This window comes from Astyanax mexicanus, chromosome 1, assembly GCF_023375975.1.
Source record: "Astyanax mexicanus isolate ESR-SI-001 chromosome 1, AstMex3_surface, whole genome shotgun sequence".
NCBI lineage: Eukaryota > Metazoa > Chordata > Actinopteri > Characiformes > Acestrorhamphidae > Astyanax > Astyanax mexicanus.
In genome coordinates this window covers 38,787,383-38,805,415 of record NC_064408.1, presented here as the reverse complement: position 1 = coordinate 38,805,415, position 18,033 = coordinate 38,787,383, and the positions used below count along the sequence as shown (strand labels likewise).

The 18,033-nt window shown below is 38.4% G+C and overlaps 1 protein-coding gene across 1 annotated transcript in view; it reads left to right on the top strand.

The window, feature by feature from the left end:
• nt5dc1 (5'-nucleotidase domain containing 1) overlaps positions 1 to 14,246 on the top strand; it is a 50,205-nt gene extending 35,959 nt beyond the window's left edge. The window contains exons 7-12 of the mRNA XM_049477648.1: positions 4,410 to 4,584; positions 5,119 to 5,216; positions 5,578 to 5,699; positions 9,344 to 9,505; positions 11,339 to 11,504; positions 11,585 to 14,246. Coding sequence (XP_049333605.1) covers positions 4,410 to 4,584; positions 5,119 to 5,216; positions 5,578 to 5,699; positions 9,344 to 9,505; positions 11,339 to 11,504; positions 11,585 to 11,697 — 836 coding nt within the window. The 3' untranslated portion in view covers positions 11,698 to 14,246. The remainder of the gene's footprint in view (positions 1 to 4,409; positions 4,585 to 5,118; positions 5,217 to 5,577; positions 5,700 to 9,343; positions 9,506 to 11,338; positions 11,505 to 11,584) is intronic.
• The last annotated feature ends 3,787 nt before the right edge of the window (positions 14,247 to 18,033 follow it).

Genomic DNA, 18,033 nt, shown 5'->3' with positions numbered 1-18,033 from the left:
AGTTTTATTTGACAAAATCATATAACGCAAGCTTAACAGACTGGTTTCTCTCACACATTGATTCTATAAGAAATAGAAATAAGAATAAGAATAAAAAATTAAAATAAAACTTTTCTAGGTCTTATATAGTGCAAACAATAAGTGCAAACCACAACCAGTCATATTAAGACTAGGGTTTGTGTTTTTTCTCCTAAATCTCGTTTAATTTAACTATGCATAACCACAACCAGTCATATTAAGCCTATGCTTGAAGTGCAAACAGAGACAGAACATTTTTTTAAATACAGTACAGAGCTGAGGGATTAGTACAGCTGCCAATGAAACAGTCACGAGTACGATTTACTTACAATATTAACATATGGTTGGTGTCTTGTTGGTCACTCTGTTACCGTTTATTGTTTCCACTGGAAAGCCAAAATGCAGCCAGACATACTTTAAATATAACATAAACTTTAAAGTAGCAGAAGCATCTTCTATGCAAATGCCTGAATTTTCCTCTTCTGCTGAGAGCTGCTCTTACTGCTCAGCCACCACACTCGCTGCTATCGCTACTGTGTCTCCAGACCCCTCTTAAATAGTCCACGCTAAACTGTTTTTTTCCCGCCAGACAGGTTTAAGCTTGACGAGAAATATTGTCACGTTTAATCTCGCGAGATCTATTTTAATTAAGGAGAGTAATTCAGTAACTAAACTATTGAGATGATAAGAGAAATATGAATATTTTCATTATTATGGTTAAATGCATATAGAGAGAAAAAAACATTTGATATAATTGAGAAATTTGCAAATAAAAATGTTGGATAAAAAACAACTGTCAATAAAAATATATAGTTTGAAAAAACTACTTGTTACAATATTTGGATATGTGGATCTCAGCATGCTGAATGCCAATCAGTCAGCGATATGATTCAAAACTGTTCTTATTGTAGCACAGCTAAAAGAGACTGTGCACAGTGCCAGGGTTTTCTTTCTTTCTTTCTTTCTTCAGAACTTCCTGTGGTTTATAATTTCAGACAGTGTATAGCATGCGTCTGAATACATTTAAGGAGTTTTAAAATAGCTTTAATTAAATTTAAGTTTGTGATTACAGAAATCTAGCAGTATACACAAAATGTATTGTAACATTTAAAATACAGTGTGTGTGTGAGAGAGAGAGAGAGAGAGAGAGAGAGAGAGAGACAGAGAGAGAGCGACTGAGTAAAGAGATGTCTCTCTATTTTTGCTCTCCAACTGAGTGTTAATAAAACAGCACCCTCTCCTGTCCAACTGCAGTCATTCCACAATCAAGATTTATTCAGAATAACTGGATTCAAAACGGAGCGTAATTTTACTGAATTTCCTGAGTATCTGAGTTATATTATAATGTGTAATCTTTGTAATATTTATTTTAAATATATTTAAATCATTTTATGAAGTTAATAAACTGTACAATAACTGATATTGGCAGCAGAAAGGGTTTGATTTTAGGTAGAACTGTGTGCTTAGATTTGTGTTGTATTTTATTGTAATGATAAAAAAAACAGTAGCTTAATTTTTTAAAATAAATAAATCATATTTTATCTAGATTTGTGGCAGACAGCAGCATTATGAAATTGTCTGTCCTTTGGTACATTTAACCTCAGGCTTGAGAGGCCTGTTATAGAAACTCTTAGTAAAAATATGTTGTCGCTTCTAAATCTGCTCAAAATACTGCAGTTTAGAAATATTATTTTTTATAGGTTTGAAACTTATTTTTTCTACACTGTTTTCCAGACTCTCTGAGGAGAGCAGTGACGCTGCAGTATAATCTGTTCTCCACAGGGAGGCAGTGCTGAGATATAAATACTGGCTTTTTGCTGTGTTTGCCTTGGGCTCAGAGCTGCGATTGTTCTGGACTGTGTGTTTGGGTTGGGTTAGGTATCTGTGTGTGTGTGTGTTTGTGTGTGTGTGTGTGTGTGTGTGTGTGTTTGTGTGTGTGTGTGTGTGTGTGTGTGTGTGTGTGTGTGTGTGTGTGTGTGTGTGTGTGTGTGCTCCCTCCATACCATCTGCAGAAAAAGTCAGACAGTATAGCAGGAAATTCTTCAGCAGGGGATTCACCACACACACACACACACACTCACACACACACACTCTCTCTCCCCATGAGGTCCACTGCAGACGTAGCATCTGTTCAGAATCACATAACTAAGCAGCGATGTGAAGGGCTGAGGAAATGCAAACACCAATTCTTCACATTAATGTGTATTAAAGTGATCGTTCAGCAGAAAAACCTAATTCCCTCCGATTTCCCTCCCCCACACATCCCTAAACAAAGTCCAGGACCATTACCCCTGATATTTTTGGTACTTCTTTAGTTTTACACTGAAGTTATGAGGCTAATATAACTAGATGCTAATGCACAATCATTTAGCAATGTAACTACATGGGTGATGTAGCTAACAAGTAATGAAATCTTAAACCCCACCAATTAGCAATAAAACTACAAGGAGGACTTTGCGTGGAACTCCTTTTTAAACCCGTTCCTGCCCAATCCTGCTTGTTTTAGTCCTGTTAGAGACTGTTAACTGGATGAAGGAATTGATTCAGTAATAAAAAAACATATATAAAATTTAATCAATTAAATTAATGAATGTATTAATTATTATTATTATTACTATGGAGGTAGGTGGTGTGAGAACAGAGAACATAGAAGACAGAGGGAGATGTAGGAAGATGGCTCGCTGTGGCAACTCCTAAAAAAAAGGGAAAAGCTGAAAGGAAAAGATTATTATTATTATTATTATTATTATTATTATTATTAATCTTACTGATTAGTTGTTTTCCTTCTGAATGATTATTATAATTTTCTAGACTATTTACTACTTTGCAGGAGTTTTCTATGTGTATATGTGGTCCCCCTGACAGGTGCTGACTTTTACTACAAGGCTGACAAGTTATAGATGCTCATACTAAAACAGTTAGCGCTGGAGCTAAGATGCTAATGTACCTAGCAAGTAATGGAATCGTATACTCCACCAGTTAGCCATGGAGTAATTCATAAAATTATACAATCATGAAAAAAATATGAAATCCATTATTTCAACTTGTTAGAATATTACATTTAGAATAAAGGACTATTCAAACAGTCTAAATATGATCCACAGGGAGGGTGAGCCACGAAAGGTCATTGCTAAAAAGGCTGGCTGTGCTCAGAGTTCTGTATCAAAGCACATTAATGGAAAGTTGTCTGGACAGGGAAAATGTGGTAGGAAAAGGAGCGACAGGGAAGACCACAGACTTCAGAGGATTTTCAGGAGAGCTTCACAAGGAGAGGACTGAGACTGGTGTCAATGCATCAAGAGCAAACATGCACAGACATCTCCAGGAAATGGGATTTTCCTAATATCAGACCACTCCTGAACTAGAGACAACATCAGAAGCATCTAACTTGGACTAAAGAGAAAAGGAACTGGGCTATTGCTTAATAGTCCAAAGTTTTGCTTTCAAATGAAAATAAGTTTTGCATTTCATTTGGAAATCAAATGGTCTTGGAAACTAGAGGAAAAATAGAGAGGCAGAGAATCCAATGTGTCTGGAATTCACTGTGAATTTTCTGTGATGGTTTGGGGTGCTTTGTCTGCTGGTGTTAGTTAAGAGTGTTTTTCCCAGTGCAAAGTCCAAAGCACTTTCTGTTCTTATCTGCTGACAAGCTTTATGAGGATGCTCCTGTCTTTATTTTCCAGAAACTACTAAAACTACCAAAACTACTACCGACTGATTTGCTGATTTGACCCTGATATTACTGTATTTGATTAACCAGCCAGCTCTCCAGACCTGAACCCAATAGAGAATCTATAGGTTGCTGTGAAGAGAAAGATAAACACCCAACCCAGCAGCACAGAGAAACTCAAGGCCTTGTCACCAGTTGCTGGGGCACAATTAGTCTTGCTATCTCTGGGTGGGTAGATGGCACTCTTTCCCCTCATCTCTCCAAAGGGTGATGTCGATCAGCACAAGGCATCTGTGAGCTGATTTATCGGAACAGAGTCGGTTTCCTTTAGCAGTTCAAAAAGAGGCGGTGGCTGACTTCACATGTATCGGAGGAGGCATGTGCTAGTCTTCAGCCTCCTGGTGTTGGGGCATCACTAGTGATAGGGGGAATATACAGCTGGCTAGCTGCTGAATGGTTGGGACAATTGGCCTAGCTAAATTGGGAAAGAAATGGAGAAAAAAAAATTAGCTTTACCTTATTTTACAGCCTTTTTTCTTCATTCCATATCATGCCACAGTTACATTCTGCAACTTCACTTTTTAAGGTGGAACATAAGATTTCACCTTTCTGCTTTAAACAAATAAGTTTAACGCTGCAACATAAAATATGAAATAGTGTCAGGTTGTTAAGTAATTTTAAATATACTTGCTTACATATTTTTTTCTGTGTGTGTGTACAGAGGATGCAGGCTGGTACTTTCCCTGTGTAAAGCGTGATCCAGGTCGGTTCCTGCAGCCGTGTTCAGATTCAGTGCGTCGTTGGCTCAAAAGCCTAAAAGAAAGTGGCAAAATCATGCTGCTTATCACCAGTTCCCACTCAGACTACTGCCGGCTGGTGTGTGAACACATACTGGGGTGAGTTTCTCATGCACACTCACACAAACACATACCATCACCAGATTTAAAAAAAAAAAAAAAAGTCTCATATTTATTTAGTACAAGCACCTGCTTTCACAGTGTCCAGATATAGAGTGTCGAGCTGCGTTTACATTCAATTCTAAAATACAGAGTCTTTTAAATGTGGGCATGGCCTTCATTTCTACAGAAGTTCTACTTTGGGAACTGTTTGTGCGAAATTGTTTTTTTTTTTTTTTTTTAGAGTTAAGGTGTGTTTAAATACCAAAAAATACGTTGCCAGGTCATGACTTACAGAATAAAAAAATATATAATTTAACCTGTAAGGCAGAAGAAGGTAAAACGTGGTGTGGTGGACTTCTAGACTGTTTTAACAGAATGACCACACAGTCTCAAAGAGAGAAGGGTCAAGAGGGGCAGGTTAATACCTGCAGGTACTCACGCCTATTCACACAGACACACAGACACACACACGTGCGTCAGCTTGTTACAGTGAAATGTGTTCAGTCTTGTAATGTGATTCATTTTTTTCAGGAAGGACTTTGAGGATCTTTTTGACGTCATCATCACAAATGCTCTGAAACCAGGCTTCTTTTCCCTCATTCCTCAGCAGAGACCTTTCAGAACACTGTGTGAGTCTCACACACACACAGACACACACACAAACAAATGCACACGCACCATTTGGACTGATAAAGCTGAGCAGTAACAAAATGCTACATAAAATACTGCTATCTGTGTACCAACATGGTTTTATACATAGCCTCTATAGCAGTCAGTCAAAATCCACGCGTTAATAAGCTCACTAGTATTACTGACCAACACTTGGCATCTGTTTTTGGACCAAAATGAATTAAAAGTTGCAAGTTCAGAACCATGGATTCTAATGAAAGGAGCAGAAGAGCTAGTAAAAGAAACAGACAATTTGTTGTGATGTTTAACATGATGATCAGTATAAACTCTGTGATTGTGTGTGTGTGTGTGTGTGTGTAGTGGATGATGTTGAGGACTCTGAGGGTCTGCCTGGTCTGGAGAAGCCTGGTTGGTACTCTCAGGGAAACTGGCCTCATCTGCACGACCTACTGAAGAGCATGACCGGCAAATCCCAGCCTAAGGTAACACTGTGTAAATGTGTGAGTGTTGGCAGAAAGCAGTGTGTGTGTTCTGATGTACTAAACTGAATGTGCCAATCTGGGCCTGAATAGTGCTCTAGGCAAAACGGCAGCTGTGTGTGTGAGTGTGTGTGAGTGTGTGTACTCTCAGGGAAACTGGCCTCATCTGCACGACCTACTGAAGAGCATGACCAGCAAAGCCCAGCCTAAGGTAACACTGTGTAAATGTGTGAGTGTTGGCAGAAAGCAGTGTGTGTGTTCTGATGTACTAAACTGAATGTGCCAGTCTGGGCCTGAATAGTGCTCTAGGCAAAATGGCAGCTGTGTGTGTGAGTGTGTGTGAGTGTGTGTGAGTGTGTGTGAGTGTGTGTGAGTGTGTGTGAGTGTGTGTGAGTGTGTGTGAGTGTGTGTGAGTGTGTGTGAGTGTGTGTGAGTGTGTGTGAGTGTGTGTGAGTGAGTGAGTAAATTCTCACCAACAGTAAAGGAACATGGAGAACCCCAGAGCCAAACCCACTGACTCACTGCCTGACAGACAGTTTACATTTGCAATTCTCACTCACTCTTTCACTCATTCTCTCTCATTCTCTCTGAGACTTTATGTTAACTGTTTTTAGCTGAATTAGTGTTTAACAGTAGTAACAGTGAAGGTAGCCATTATTAATCAATATTTACTGAAGTCATGACATTGAAAATTTTATGCTTAAAAGTGCATTTCCATAACTGGGTGGGTGGAGTATAGTAATTGGAAATTGTTCATAAATGTAAAAATAAAAAATGTCATTTTAATTGCATTGTAACTTGTGTTGCTATACACTTCCAAAATAAAAATTATGAAAATAAAAAAAATAAAAAGTGCGTTTCCAGAACATAAAAAAGTGATTGTTCAGTTGAGGCAGATTTTCTTGCTGTTTCTTAAAGGGATATAGAATACATTTTTTGATTATTTTAAGGTGTAATAAAGAACGTCCCTGTTTACTCCTGGTCACTGGTGTTTTAAGAATCAGGATTATACCTGAATAAGGCCAAAAACATAGAAATGCAAGTGTAATGCAAGTGTATTTGAGCTAAACTGCACCTCTGAGGACTGTCCTGCAGCTCAGGCAGTTGTCAATGCTTCTGTCACAGACAACAGAGCCGTTTACTGCTATGATATTCCAGATTGTGATGTCCGTAATGCTTGCTGCTAGGTGACTACTTTAAGCTCCCCAGTGGTTGCTTTGTTGTTGCTGTGGAATTCCTGGTGGTCCTTAGGATGTTTGCTTTGACATCGCACATGCTTGCAGATCTACTATCATGACTGCAAGTGTCATGAAGACATAAGAGGGATGTCCACAAAGAACAGAAATAGCAGAAGAACAGTTTTCACATGGAATAAAAAAGCTGCATGCAAACACGCCATTCTCAATCAGATGAGGCATTCTGGAGTTGACTTAATGCAATAATCTGGAGCACAATAGTAGAAGATTCCAGACTGAAAAAAACAAGAAAAGAGAATCAAGTTAAGTGTCTCTGAGCGCATGTAAAAGCCTGTAAGTGTTCATAAAGACTCAAAGACATGTCTGAACACAACATAATCGTTAATATTCAGTTGCAAATAACACACACTAATAACTCACCACGCTCTAACTCTATAAAGACTTCATAAAACTGTGAGCTGATGCACACTCTCAGTAGCGAGAGTTCTACACTGTCAGGGTTCGTACAGCCATGAAAAACCTGGAAAAGTCATGGAATTTGAAAATTGCAATTTCCAGGCCTGGATAAGTTTTGAAAAAATAAAAATAACCAAAATGTTTTGGAAAAGTCATGGAAATTTGGTACACATATGTTTGTTTTTCAGTTTATTGATGGAGAAAATCTATTTTGAGTTAAGATTGTGTGTTAACATTTTATCTGATTCATTTTAGACTTAAAACTTTTAGACTTAAACTTTTTTTAGGGCAGAATAAATTTATTAAGTATATCCTTTAATAGAAACAAAAACATTATGATGCAGATGAGACATCTGTGTTGGTATAAATATTTTTAAATGCCGATCCCATCCTCTCCTACTAGAATTTGTCCTGCTCCCACCAAAAATCAACAGCATTTGCTCCGTTCACAGTGTAGAGATTCATATCTGCAAATCCCACATTATTAAATAATTCACTTACTGGGCAGTAAATAAAAAACTCACTTTTTAATTACCACAGCTATGAAAAAAACACTGTCTCTGTTCCATGCTGTTTACACATGCACTCTGTGCTGTGTTCACTACACCTCTGAGCACTGAAGACTGTCCTGCAGCTCAGGCAGTTTTCAGTGCTTCTGTCACAGACAAAAGAGCCGTTTACTGCTATGATATTCCAGGTTGTTCTCATCTTGTATATGTGATAAAGCTTGCTGCTAGGTGAATAGATAAATAAAAAAACTCACTTTTTGAACAGGTTGTTTATTAATAATAAGCACAGGGCAAGAATTATAAAATAGAGCGTTTACTGACTCTAATTGGCTGTTACTGACGAAAGTTTCCAGAGTTCCACAGGACTGAAGACCTCTACTGCAGACTGCAGAATGCCTCTTGTCTCACCTGACCATAAAAAAATCCTACTTGACCTTTTCTCTGTCAGTGTGGTCACCTGCGAACTTTATTGAGCTTGAATGTTTGGATTTTGGGGCAGAGGCCTCCTATTGGGACAGCAGTCTCACAGTCTGTGGTGATGTAAAACTCGCTTGACTGTAACCAGTGACTCTGATGTTCCAGTAACTTTGGTTCGTGGCAGGCCTGAACTTCCTGACCATCCAAATTAATTTCCTTTTATCTAAGGGTGCCAGTTCAGTTCTGCTTTCTTTTTGAGGCAGAAGACACAAACAGTGGCAGTGGCTACACCAAGCAATACCTAACGTGTACTGTTGTTTGATATTATTAAAATCTGCTGTTGTTTGAAAATGGCTGTAAGTGTTTTCACAAATGTGTCTGCACCCAGTACTGATTCTGGACAGATTCCACCAGCTAAAATACTTTAATCAGTTTCTTTATATGAAGGACTTTCAGAAACTTAAGTCTGTGATGCTCAAGTTCGGAAAATTGATGCCATAAAATAGCTAATATGTTACTAAAATGGCACAAAAATAAATAAATAAACTGATTCTGAGCTCGTTTATGGTAGTCTCATTATTATTGCTGGTTTATTTTCACATAAAATAACTTTCTAGCGACCTCTAGATTAATTGCTCAGTTTCACAAAAGCACTTTTTTTAAATATTTTTATTGGATACAGACCCTTGATTATTAAGCTACAGTGCTTTTTGGGGTGCATTGCATTTCACCATGTAGGATTATCTCCAACCAAGCAGTTGTTTCCGATTGAGTATACACACAGAAAAAGTCCTGGGTATGGATTTTTTTCAGTGTATTGATATAAATAGGCTTCGACATAGTATTTTACTGATGTGATTCTGTGGTGGTTTATTTATGTGATGGGCTTTTGACATTGTATGGTATTGATGTGATGCAGTGATGGTATGTTTATGTGATTATGTAAAGATGTGGTGCCGTATTGATGTGGAGGTGTAAAATATGAGGTTTAGGATCAGGACCCCTACTGATAACCTACCTCTGTTGTCTTATTGTGTCCTTCCTGTGTTTTATCTTTTTTTGTGTCTAGGTGGTGTATTTCGGAGACAGTATGCGGTCAGACATGTTTCCAGCATACAGTTTTGGGAAGTGGGAGACAGTGATGATTGTAGAGGAAATGGAGGGAGAGGGTGTGGCAAGAGCCAATCCTGCCCCCAGCCAGGGGCCAGCTGAAAAAAAGGGAAAATTCGAGGTAATACACACACTGTCACTGATATCATTCTTATTTCCTGTTGTTGAATTCAATTCCTACAGCTCAGTCTAGAAGGAAATCTAGTACAGGGGTCTCTTTAGGACAGTTAGTCCAACAAAACCCTGTCAAACTATTTGTAATACCCTTGGATTCTGAAAAAACATTGAATGAGCTGATGTCCCAGTAATTTTATTGATAGTGTACAGTACCAGTCAAAAAGGGTTTGTTCATTATTGACAAAATTTCTGCATTGTAGATTAATGCTAAAGTCATTCAACTATAAAGAAAAACATATTGAAATAATAAGTAAACAAAAAAAGTATCCTCAAGTTCAGTCCCAAAGACCATCAAAAAGACCAAGAGTTACCTCTGAGACACAGGATAAATTCATTAGAGTTACCAGCTTTAGAAACCACAAGGGAACAACGTCCCAGATAATAGCCTCCTAAATGCTTTACAGAGTATTTTGTATATTTAGTACGAATTTATAATGAAAAAGAAAAAACTTTTTTGAGAAAAAAAGTTTGACATTGAATGAGATTACTTTATATACAAACCTGTCTCAAAAATGTTTGTGTGTGTGCTGGAGAGAGAGGGAGAGAGAGAGAGTTTGTTTGAAGTGAAGAGTCTCACAGAGCAGATCAGAGCAGAGCTGTGTTTGATGTGAGATCAGAGAGTCTGACTGATGTTTATTAATGTTTTTAAAGGTAAAGAGCTCAATAGCTTCTCCTCTTCAGCTTTAGCAGTTTAACACTGCATCATCAAATCACTGAATCATTTAAGCTCTGAGTCTTTAAACCTTGGTTTCACTTCACTGCATCACTGAGTTACTAAATCACTAATGCCCTAAATCACTGTTGAACTCAATGGCTGTATCATTGAATCACTAAATGACTGTTGCACTAAATCACTGTATCATTAAATATATATATAGAATTTCCCCTCAGGGAAATTCTATATCTATCTATCTATCTATCTATCTATCTATCTATCTATCTATCTATCTATCTATCTATCTATCTATCTATCTATCTATCTATCTATCTATCTATCTATCTATCTATCTATCTATCTATCTATCTATCTATCTATCTATCTATCTTAAATCAGTAAATCACTGTTGCACTAAATCGCTGTTTAACTAAATCACTGCATCGCTGAATCAGTGTTTCACTGCATCATTGAATCACTAAATCATTGTTGCACTAAATCACTGCATCACTGAATCCGTGTTTTAGTGCATCGCTGAATCACTAAATCACAGTTGCACTAAATCGCTGTTTCACTGAATCACTGTGGTAATAAAATCATAGTTTCGCTGAATCACTGTATTACTTTTTTACAGAATCGCTGCATCTCTGATTCAATTAATGCTCAATCACTCAATTACTGTTTTGAGTCACTGCATCACTGAATAATTGTTTCACTACTTCCATATTAAATCACTGAAATACTCATAATGCAGTATAACCTATTCAGTGATGCTATGAAACAAGTGTTAGTAATACAGTGGATTAGGGGTTTCGTGAAGTCGTGAAATTCAGTGATGCAGTTATTCAGTGTAACAGTAATGCAGTGAATCCTGCTATTGACGAGTTGATACTGTAGCACTGTGGTATACATCTAATGTGTGTGAGCTAATATACTAGCTTTGATGATATGGTAGCTACAGTTTTAAGCTAGGTCCAACATAGTACAGCAGGAAATGTACAGCCTTGCTTAGATTTGAAGTGACACTTTCTTGCGTACATACTGTAGACAATACTGCTTATCTGCATTACCGATTAGTGATGGATGAGTGTGTGTGTGTGTGTGTGTGTGTGTGTTTTGCAGGATCAGGGTATGAAGACTCCCTCTGCGGCCTCGCAGCAGTGGGGTTCGTATTTTGTGGATGTTCAGAGGGATGAAGATGGAGAGGAGAAGACTAGGCTTACTTGGTGTTCCCACTGCATTCATACGTACAGCACCACGGCCATCCCCAGCATAGAGGCTATAGCAGGTACATATAAAAGCACACACTGATAGTTGATCAATTAAAGTAGGTTTATTACTTTGATAACGAGTCTCTCTCTTTCCCAGATTTGCCTCTGGATTATGAATTCCCACGGTTTTCCCCGGACAAGCCGAGCACTACAGGATATTACCCGCGCCCCCCCGACTCCCTGCTGAAGAGAGAGGAGAACCAGTCCTGAACCCCTGCCCCACACACACACTCTCTCACACACACACAGAGAAAGTGTGTGTCCTCTCCCTTCCAACATCTTTACACAGTACAAGCACAGCAGTGTGTGTGTGTGTGTGTGTGTGTGTGTGTGTGGGAGAGAGTGTGTGAGTGTGTTTACGTTTAGTGGAATATGAAATAACTGAAGTTTGCAACTGAATCATGTTATGTAGGTTTTCATGAATGTTTTCACTATGAAAGTTCATAGAACCCAAACCCACCTCAATGCTACAGAACCTAAATGTACCTCAGCACAACAGATCCCATGCCCACCCTGCCGTTATAGAACCCAGAACGATAGAACCTAAATCCACAATCCACTCCATTGCTATACAACCCAAACTCAGCCTCAGCATAAAATAACGCAAACCTTCCCCACCACTATGATTGAACCATAAAACACTCCTGTATTAATTAATACAAATCTGCTCCATCATAAAATAGTCTTGACCTAGCTTAATGTCATGGAAGCTTTATAGACCATAAATACATCTAAACACTGTAGAACACAAATCTGTTCGTAATGATATGGTACTCATCAATTATATGGGACTCACTTCATCGCATCAATAAAAAAGCCCAGCCGATAGCACCTAAACCCACCCTGCACTGTGGAAGCCAGCCAACTGGATTGTTATTACAGTCCTAGCTTACCTTAGCACTAAGGACTATGGAATCCAAACCCACACATTATATAGGATGAGTCACTGGAGTATTCAACTATGTCATTTTCCCTTTTGACTCGTTTTGTTTCTGAAATAAAAGGTTGTCCTATGACTTTTAGCTTACCCAGTGCTACAGAACCTACACCCACAACAGCACTAAATAACCCAAACCCATGCCAAGTGCTGTGGAAGCCAAATCCACTTCAATACAATGTAACTCCAACCCCAAACAAGCATTGTAGAACCCAAACCCACTCGCAATTTTGGAAACCAAACTCACTGTCAGTGCTATAGATCCCAAGGCCACATCCAGTTCTGTGACAGCCAAATTCTGTTCATTATAAGCTCTTACCTCTAATCCTACATCCCTGCATATACAAATAATTGACTTGCTGCTTCTTTTTACAGTGAATCCTTATCATAAATATCCAACCTCTCAGTTCTGAAGCCTGATCTTTAGCCCTGATCTCTAAACCCTAAAACCCTGATCCTTACCCTTGACTTCTTAACCTAAATTCCTGATCCTTGACACACTAACACCTAAAATCCTGAACCATGAACCTTGTTACCAACCCTGACTTCTAAATTCTAAACTCTAAACGCTATAAACCCTTATATCTCAAATCCAGAACTTTGATCCAAACCTCAAAACCCTAACATGTATAACCCTGAACCCTGGTTCTAAACTCAACCGATAAACTCTAATACCTAAAACCAGAACCCAGATCCAAACTCCACCCTTTAAACCCTAATACCTAAAACCCTCAACCCTGATCCTAAACCCAATCTCTAAACCCTAATACTTAGAACCCTGATCCTAACCCCAACCTCAAACCCCTAACCTCTATAACCCTCAACCCTGCTCCTAAACCCAATCCATAAAATCTAATACCTAAAACCCTGATCCTAAACCAAAACTTTAAAAGCCTGAACCCTGATCCAAAATCCAAGTCTAAAACCTCAATACATAAAATCCAAATCCTGATCCTAACCCCTCTAAACCCTAACTGTTGCTCCTGAAACCTTAACCCCTAAAATTCTAAACCCTATTCTCTTACCCCTTAATCCCTCAAACCATACACCTTAAATAAACACAGGCTGCTGTGGTGATGGTGTGTTGCAGGGTGCTGCATTAATAAGCTCACTCTCCCCTGATCCCTCTCACACTGACCCTTATTCACACTTCAGTTAATAAACCTATGCTGACTGTAAGGTCCAGCTGTTATCTGCAGAACACACATGGTTAAAGTCTTATCTGTCAGATCAGCTGCATCTTCTCAAACGGTTGCTGTTAGATTATGAAGCACTTCAGGAAGAGGTGCGGTTTCAGCGAGTGTGAAGTGAATCTGTGTGTGCGAATATGTGTGAGTGTGTGTGTGTGTACATGTGTGTTTGTGTGCGTTATTTCTGTCCTCATGTTTGCGTTTACGGCGCCTCACACTGAAGATTATTTGCAAAAGTGTTAAAAATGTGATGTTTGTGACCATTGGCTTATATCTTGTGGTTGTTTCTGATTGGCTGTTTAAAGTTGTAAAAGCTGCTCATTGGTGAATGTGTCGTTCCTGATCATACACTGTTCAGGCGTTTCTCTTGCAATAACTTTAGTTAAGTGTTTAGCAGCCAGAGGCAGGCATGCTTCATCATCACTGTCCGGTGCGTCACAGTGATTCTGTGTTTTTCAGATAATTGGTCTTGTCTTTGGGGGAAATGTGAGGCCGTCTGTAATCCTGGAGATCTGGCTCCATGGTTCTGTCCTGTTTGTGACCATTGTGGTGTTTGTACATTGTTAGTGTGTGTACAGGAGTGAGTTCATCCAGCAGAAATAAACATGCCAAAAAAAAGGTGTTCTCCTGCAGCACTGTGTCTGTTTGTTACTTTTGTCCCCACTTCAGAAAAGCATCTTCATTGTTCCTCATTTAAAGTGACAGTTAGTTTAACTGCATCTTAAACGTCTAGTCATCCTGACTTCAGCTGAGTTAGTTTTACACTATGGTTCTGTTTTAATAACGGTGTTTAACATTTCTTTCTATGACTGACCTCTCGGATGGGCATCACATGCTGGGTTGGGAATGTTACTTTAAAAATGTATTACAAAAAAAAAAAACTATATTGCCAAAAGTATTCACACGCCCTTATTGCATTTGGTGATGTAAGGCTTGGATAAAGCTGCTCGGTCATACAAACCCATTCCATTAAGCTCTCTACGCTCTACTGTTCTTGAGTTAATCTGAAGCCACATGAAGTTTAGATGTCCGTAGTGATTGACTTCTGACTATCTGAAATGGTTGATATTGGCCTGTTTAATTTTATTTATTGTATTAAATTATTTGTCTTATAATGAATTGTAATTAATAGCTTGACTACATGGATTCAGTGGTGATTTTCTAAATACAGTCATAAGTTATAATCTTCTGTTTATAATACCTGCAGACTTTTGGGTTGTTTGTGTTTAACCCTAAACTTATTTAGCGTACTAACTTACTAGTGATTTCTGCTACTGTACTTGATGTTTACTCAACCCCTTGCTCATCAGAAGACTCATGTAAATAGCTTCACTTTGGTTCATTGTAACAGAAAAGCCCCCAGTGAGGCATTCAGATTCTCCTCAGGGTAATTAGAGATGATTATTGGACCAGAGTGCATTAAAACCAGTACTAATATGCAGAATGCAGCTACAATGCTAATGTAGTTAACAAGTAATACCTGGGAATTTTTTTTGTTTTTTTTTTAGAGTGCAGTTTAAGAAAGAATGATTCACATAGTACTGAGAAGGGGTATTTTGACTTCTAAAGGCAGACTGGGCAAATTTGTTTTAGTTAAGTAATGCTTTTCATACTGTTTAAGATTATTAAAAGAGTCATTACAAAGCGAGTGAAGGTTCTCTTGGCTGTCCTTCTGGTCTTCAGGGGAAAAACCATGCTCGGCCTGCGCCTGCAGGCTCACAAGTCTCAGGCATCAAGAGAGTCTATCTTGCTTTAAAGCAATTACTGGGGACACCCACCCAACAGAGAGTGAGAAATAGGCTAGTTGCTAGCAACTTTAAAATCATGATAGCTTTAGCAGTAGACATGAAGGTTTATCATGACGGAGCCAGCGAGCAAACAGCAAAAGCCCACCTCGGGCAAGACTTCTCAGAATAGTGAGAGCTAAAAGGCTGATTTTAAAAATGTTGGGATGATTTCTCTTTTTCTGTGTTTGAGCTTTCATTATGGTAGACATTGTTTGTAAAGGTGTTTGTCCTAAAATGTTATGGAAGTGGTCTATTGCTGGACAGCTAAATAGCTACTGAGGATGTTTTAGATAGTGAAACATTTGCTTGCTATTTGGCAAACATGCTTCATAAGTGAAATTCAGTGCAGGTATGTGAATTTACTTTACTAAATAGACTGTTATTATTTGGCACAGATTTGGTTTGAAGTGTGTATTATAATAAGCTACATAAAAAAATAGTGTGTCTGCCTAGACCAACATTTACTGATGACCCTAGAATAGTTAATGTTTTTTTATTTTTTGTATTTTACTTTTAACCATGCACTCTTTAACTCTTTCCATTACATATACGCTTCTGGAATGTCTCAAGATTTATTTTAATCCAGCATTTATTTTTCACCAGAGTCTGACCACTGCCCAAATCCTTCTCCAGCACATCTCATAGATTTCCAATAAGGTTAAGGTCTGGGCTCTGTGGTGAACAGTCCATGTGTGAAAATGATGATCTCATCCTCCCTGAATCACCCTCACAATTCTAGCCCCATGAATCCTGGCATTGTCATCTTGGAATATGCTTGTATCATCAGGGCAGAAAAAATCCATTGATGGAATAACCTGGTCTGTATTCAGTATATTCAGGTAGTCAGCTGACCTCATTCTTTCAACTGCATTGTAATTTCCCTATTATAAGTCAGTGTAACAGGAGTTACATTTCCAACCTGGCTGGCTTTGTATCTCCTGAATGATAAACTGAATTGGCATGAATGTTTCCTTGTGTAAGCCATCCTAAGGATACAGGAATCAAACTGGGCTCCTTCTAGCGCCAAAAATTGTTCTTTCTAATCTAGGAGTGAAAAATGGAGGTGGCTCATATATCCATGCAGCTTTAATAACATCAGATCTGGCTACAGAAAAAAAGGTTTGTGCTGGAATCAGATGTTGCTGATTATCAAAAAAAGACATCAGATTTGTTTACAGAGGAGGAGTGCTGAACTCTGCAGGGCTGAAGGAACCCACTGGGCCTTCCCTGCTGACACCACTCAAGTAGATCCAGAGTGAGGTCAGTTTCACTCCCTAACACACCCATGTTTGTTCGTTTCCTTCTCAGTGCTGTCCTGCTCTGACCCTCCTCTGTGGTTTACGAGGGCTTTATTTGGTAAGGGTTACTGTGCAAAGTAGGGGGTCCTCTAGTTAAACCTAGACAACCTAAACAAGAGCTTGGTCAATTCCCAGTCAAATATTTGCACCCAAAAAGAAAAAAAAAGCGATGGATTAAAATGCTATTCAGACGGATGAAAAAGATTACCAGGAACAATAACTGCTAAAATATGGTAAATTTCTGGTCTACACTTGGTGTAACACAACATTGTAGATGTTTTGGCATTGAGTTGTAGAGGTTTCTAATGGAGATTATCCATTCCATGCAGCTTGAATATTCTCATGCAGTTCCTGCTAATTTTGTGGTAGGCATGGAGTGGTTGATAGCATGTCAAACAGTATCCCACACATTTTCAGCCGGTGATATGTCTGGCAGCAGATGGTGGCATAGTAACAAGCTCTAGAGATGGAGCAGTATACGGAATTGCATTTTCCTGTTGGAAGAGTGCATGGTAGTGTGTTTTCAGAAAAGGTAGCAAACATAGGAAAAAGCGATATGGCATCGTACAAAATTGCACCCCATACCATGACACCAGGACTTCTGGAACTGTTTGATGCCTGACAACAAACCATGGATCTTGGTAGTGACCACGGTGATTCCTCATAGATTTATTGGTTGTCTTCACCAAGACAAAAGCTTGACTCTTCACTAAAGGTGACTACTGCCATTCTTAGTTACTTTCACATTTCACTACTGTTGGTTGTTTCCTTCATGGTGCAATTATTTTTTTAAATTGAGTGCACATATACTATATACATACTGCTTCTCAAACTATTACAATGTCATTGAAAAGTTACTTTATTTCAGTAATTCAGTTCAAAATGTAAAACTCATATATTATATAGATGTATTACGTACAGAGTGATTTATTTTAATGTTTATTCCTTTTTTTACTGTTGATGATTATGGCTTACAGCCAATGTAAACCCAAAAATCAGTGTATCAAAAAAAATTTGTATTATATAAGACCAATTGGTTCTTTTGGCTGTGTGGGCAGTGTGCCAAGTCCTGCTGGAACTGTTGTCAGCAGAGGGAAGCATGAAAGGCTGTACGATTTTCTTGAAAAACACTGCACTGACTTGATATAAGACAGTGGGTCTTATATAATATAATAATTTTCAATCATTTTCTGAGACAGTGATTTTTGGGCTTTCATTGGCTGTAAGCCAAGAGTTTCTCAAAATAATAAAAAAAAGACTGAAATGATATTCACCTTTTTTTAGATGGACTAGTATACATAATACACAGTATACATGATGTTCAAAATGTACAA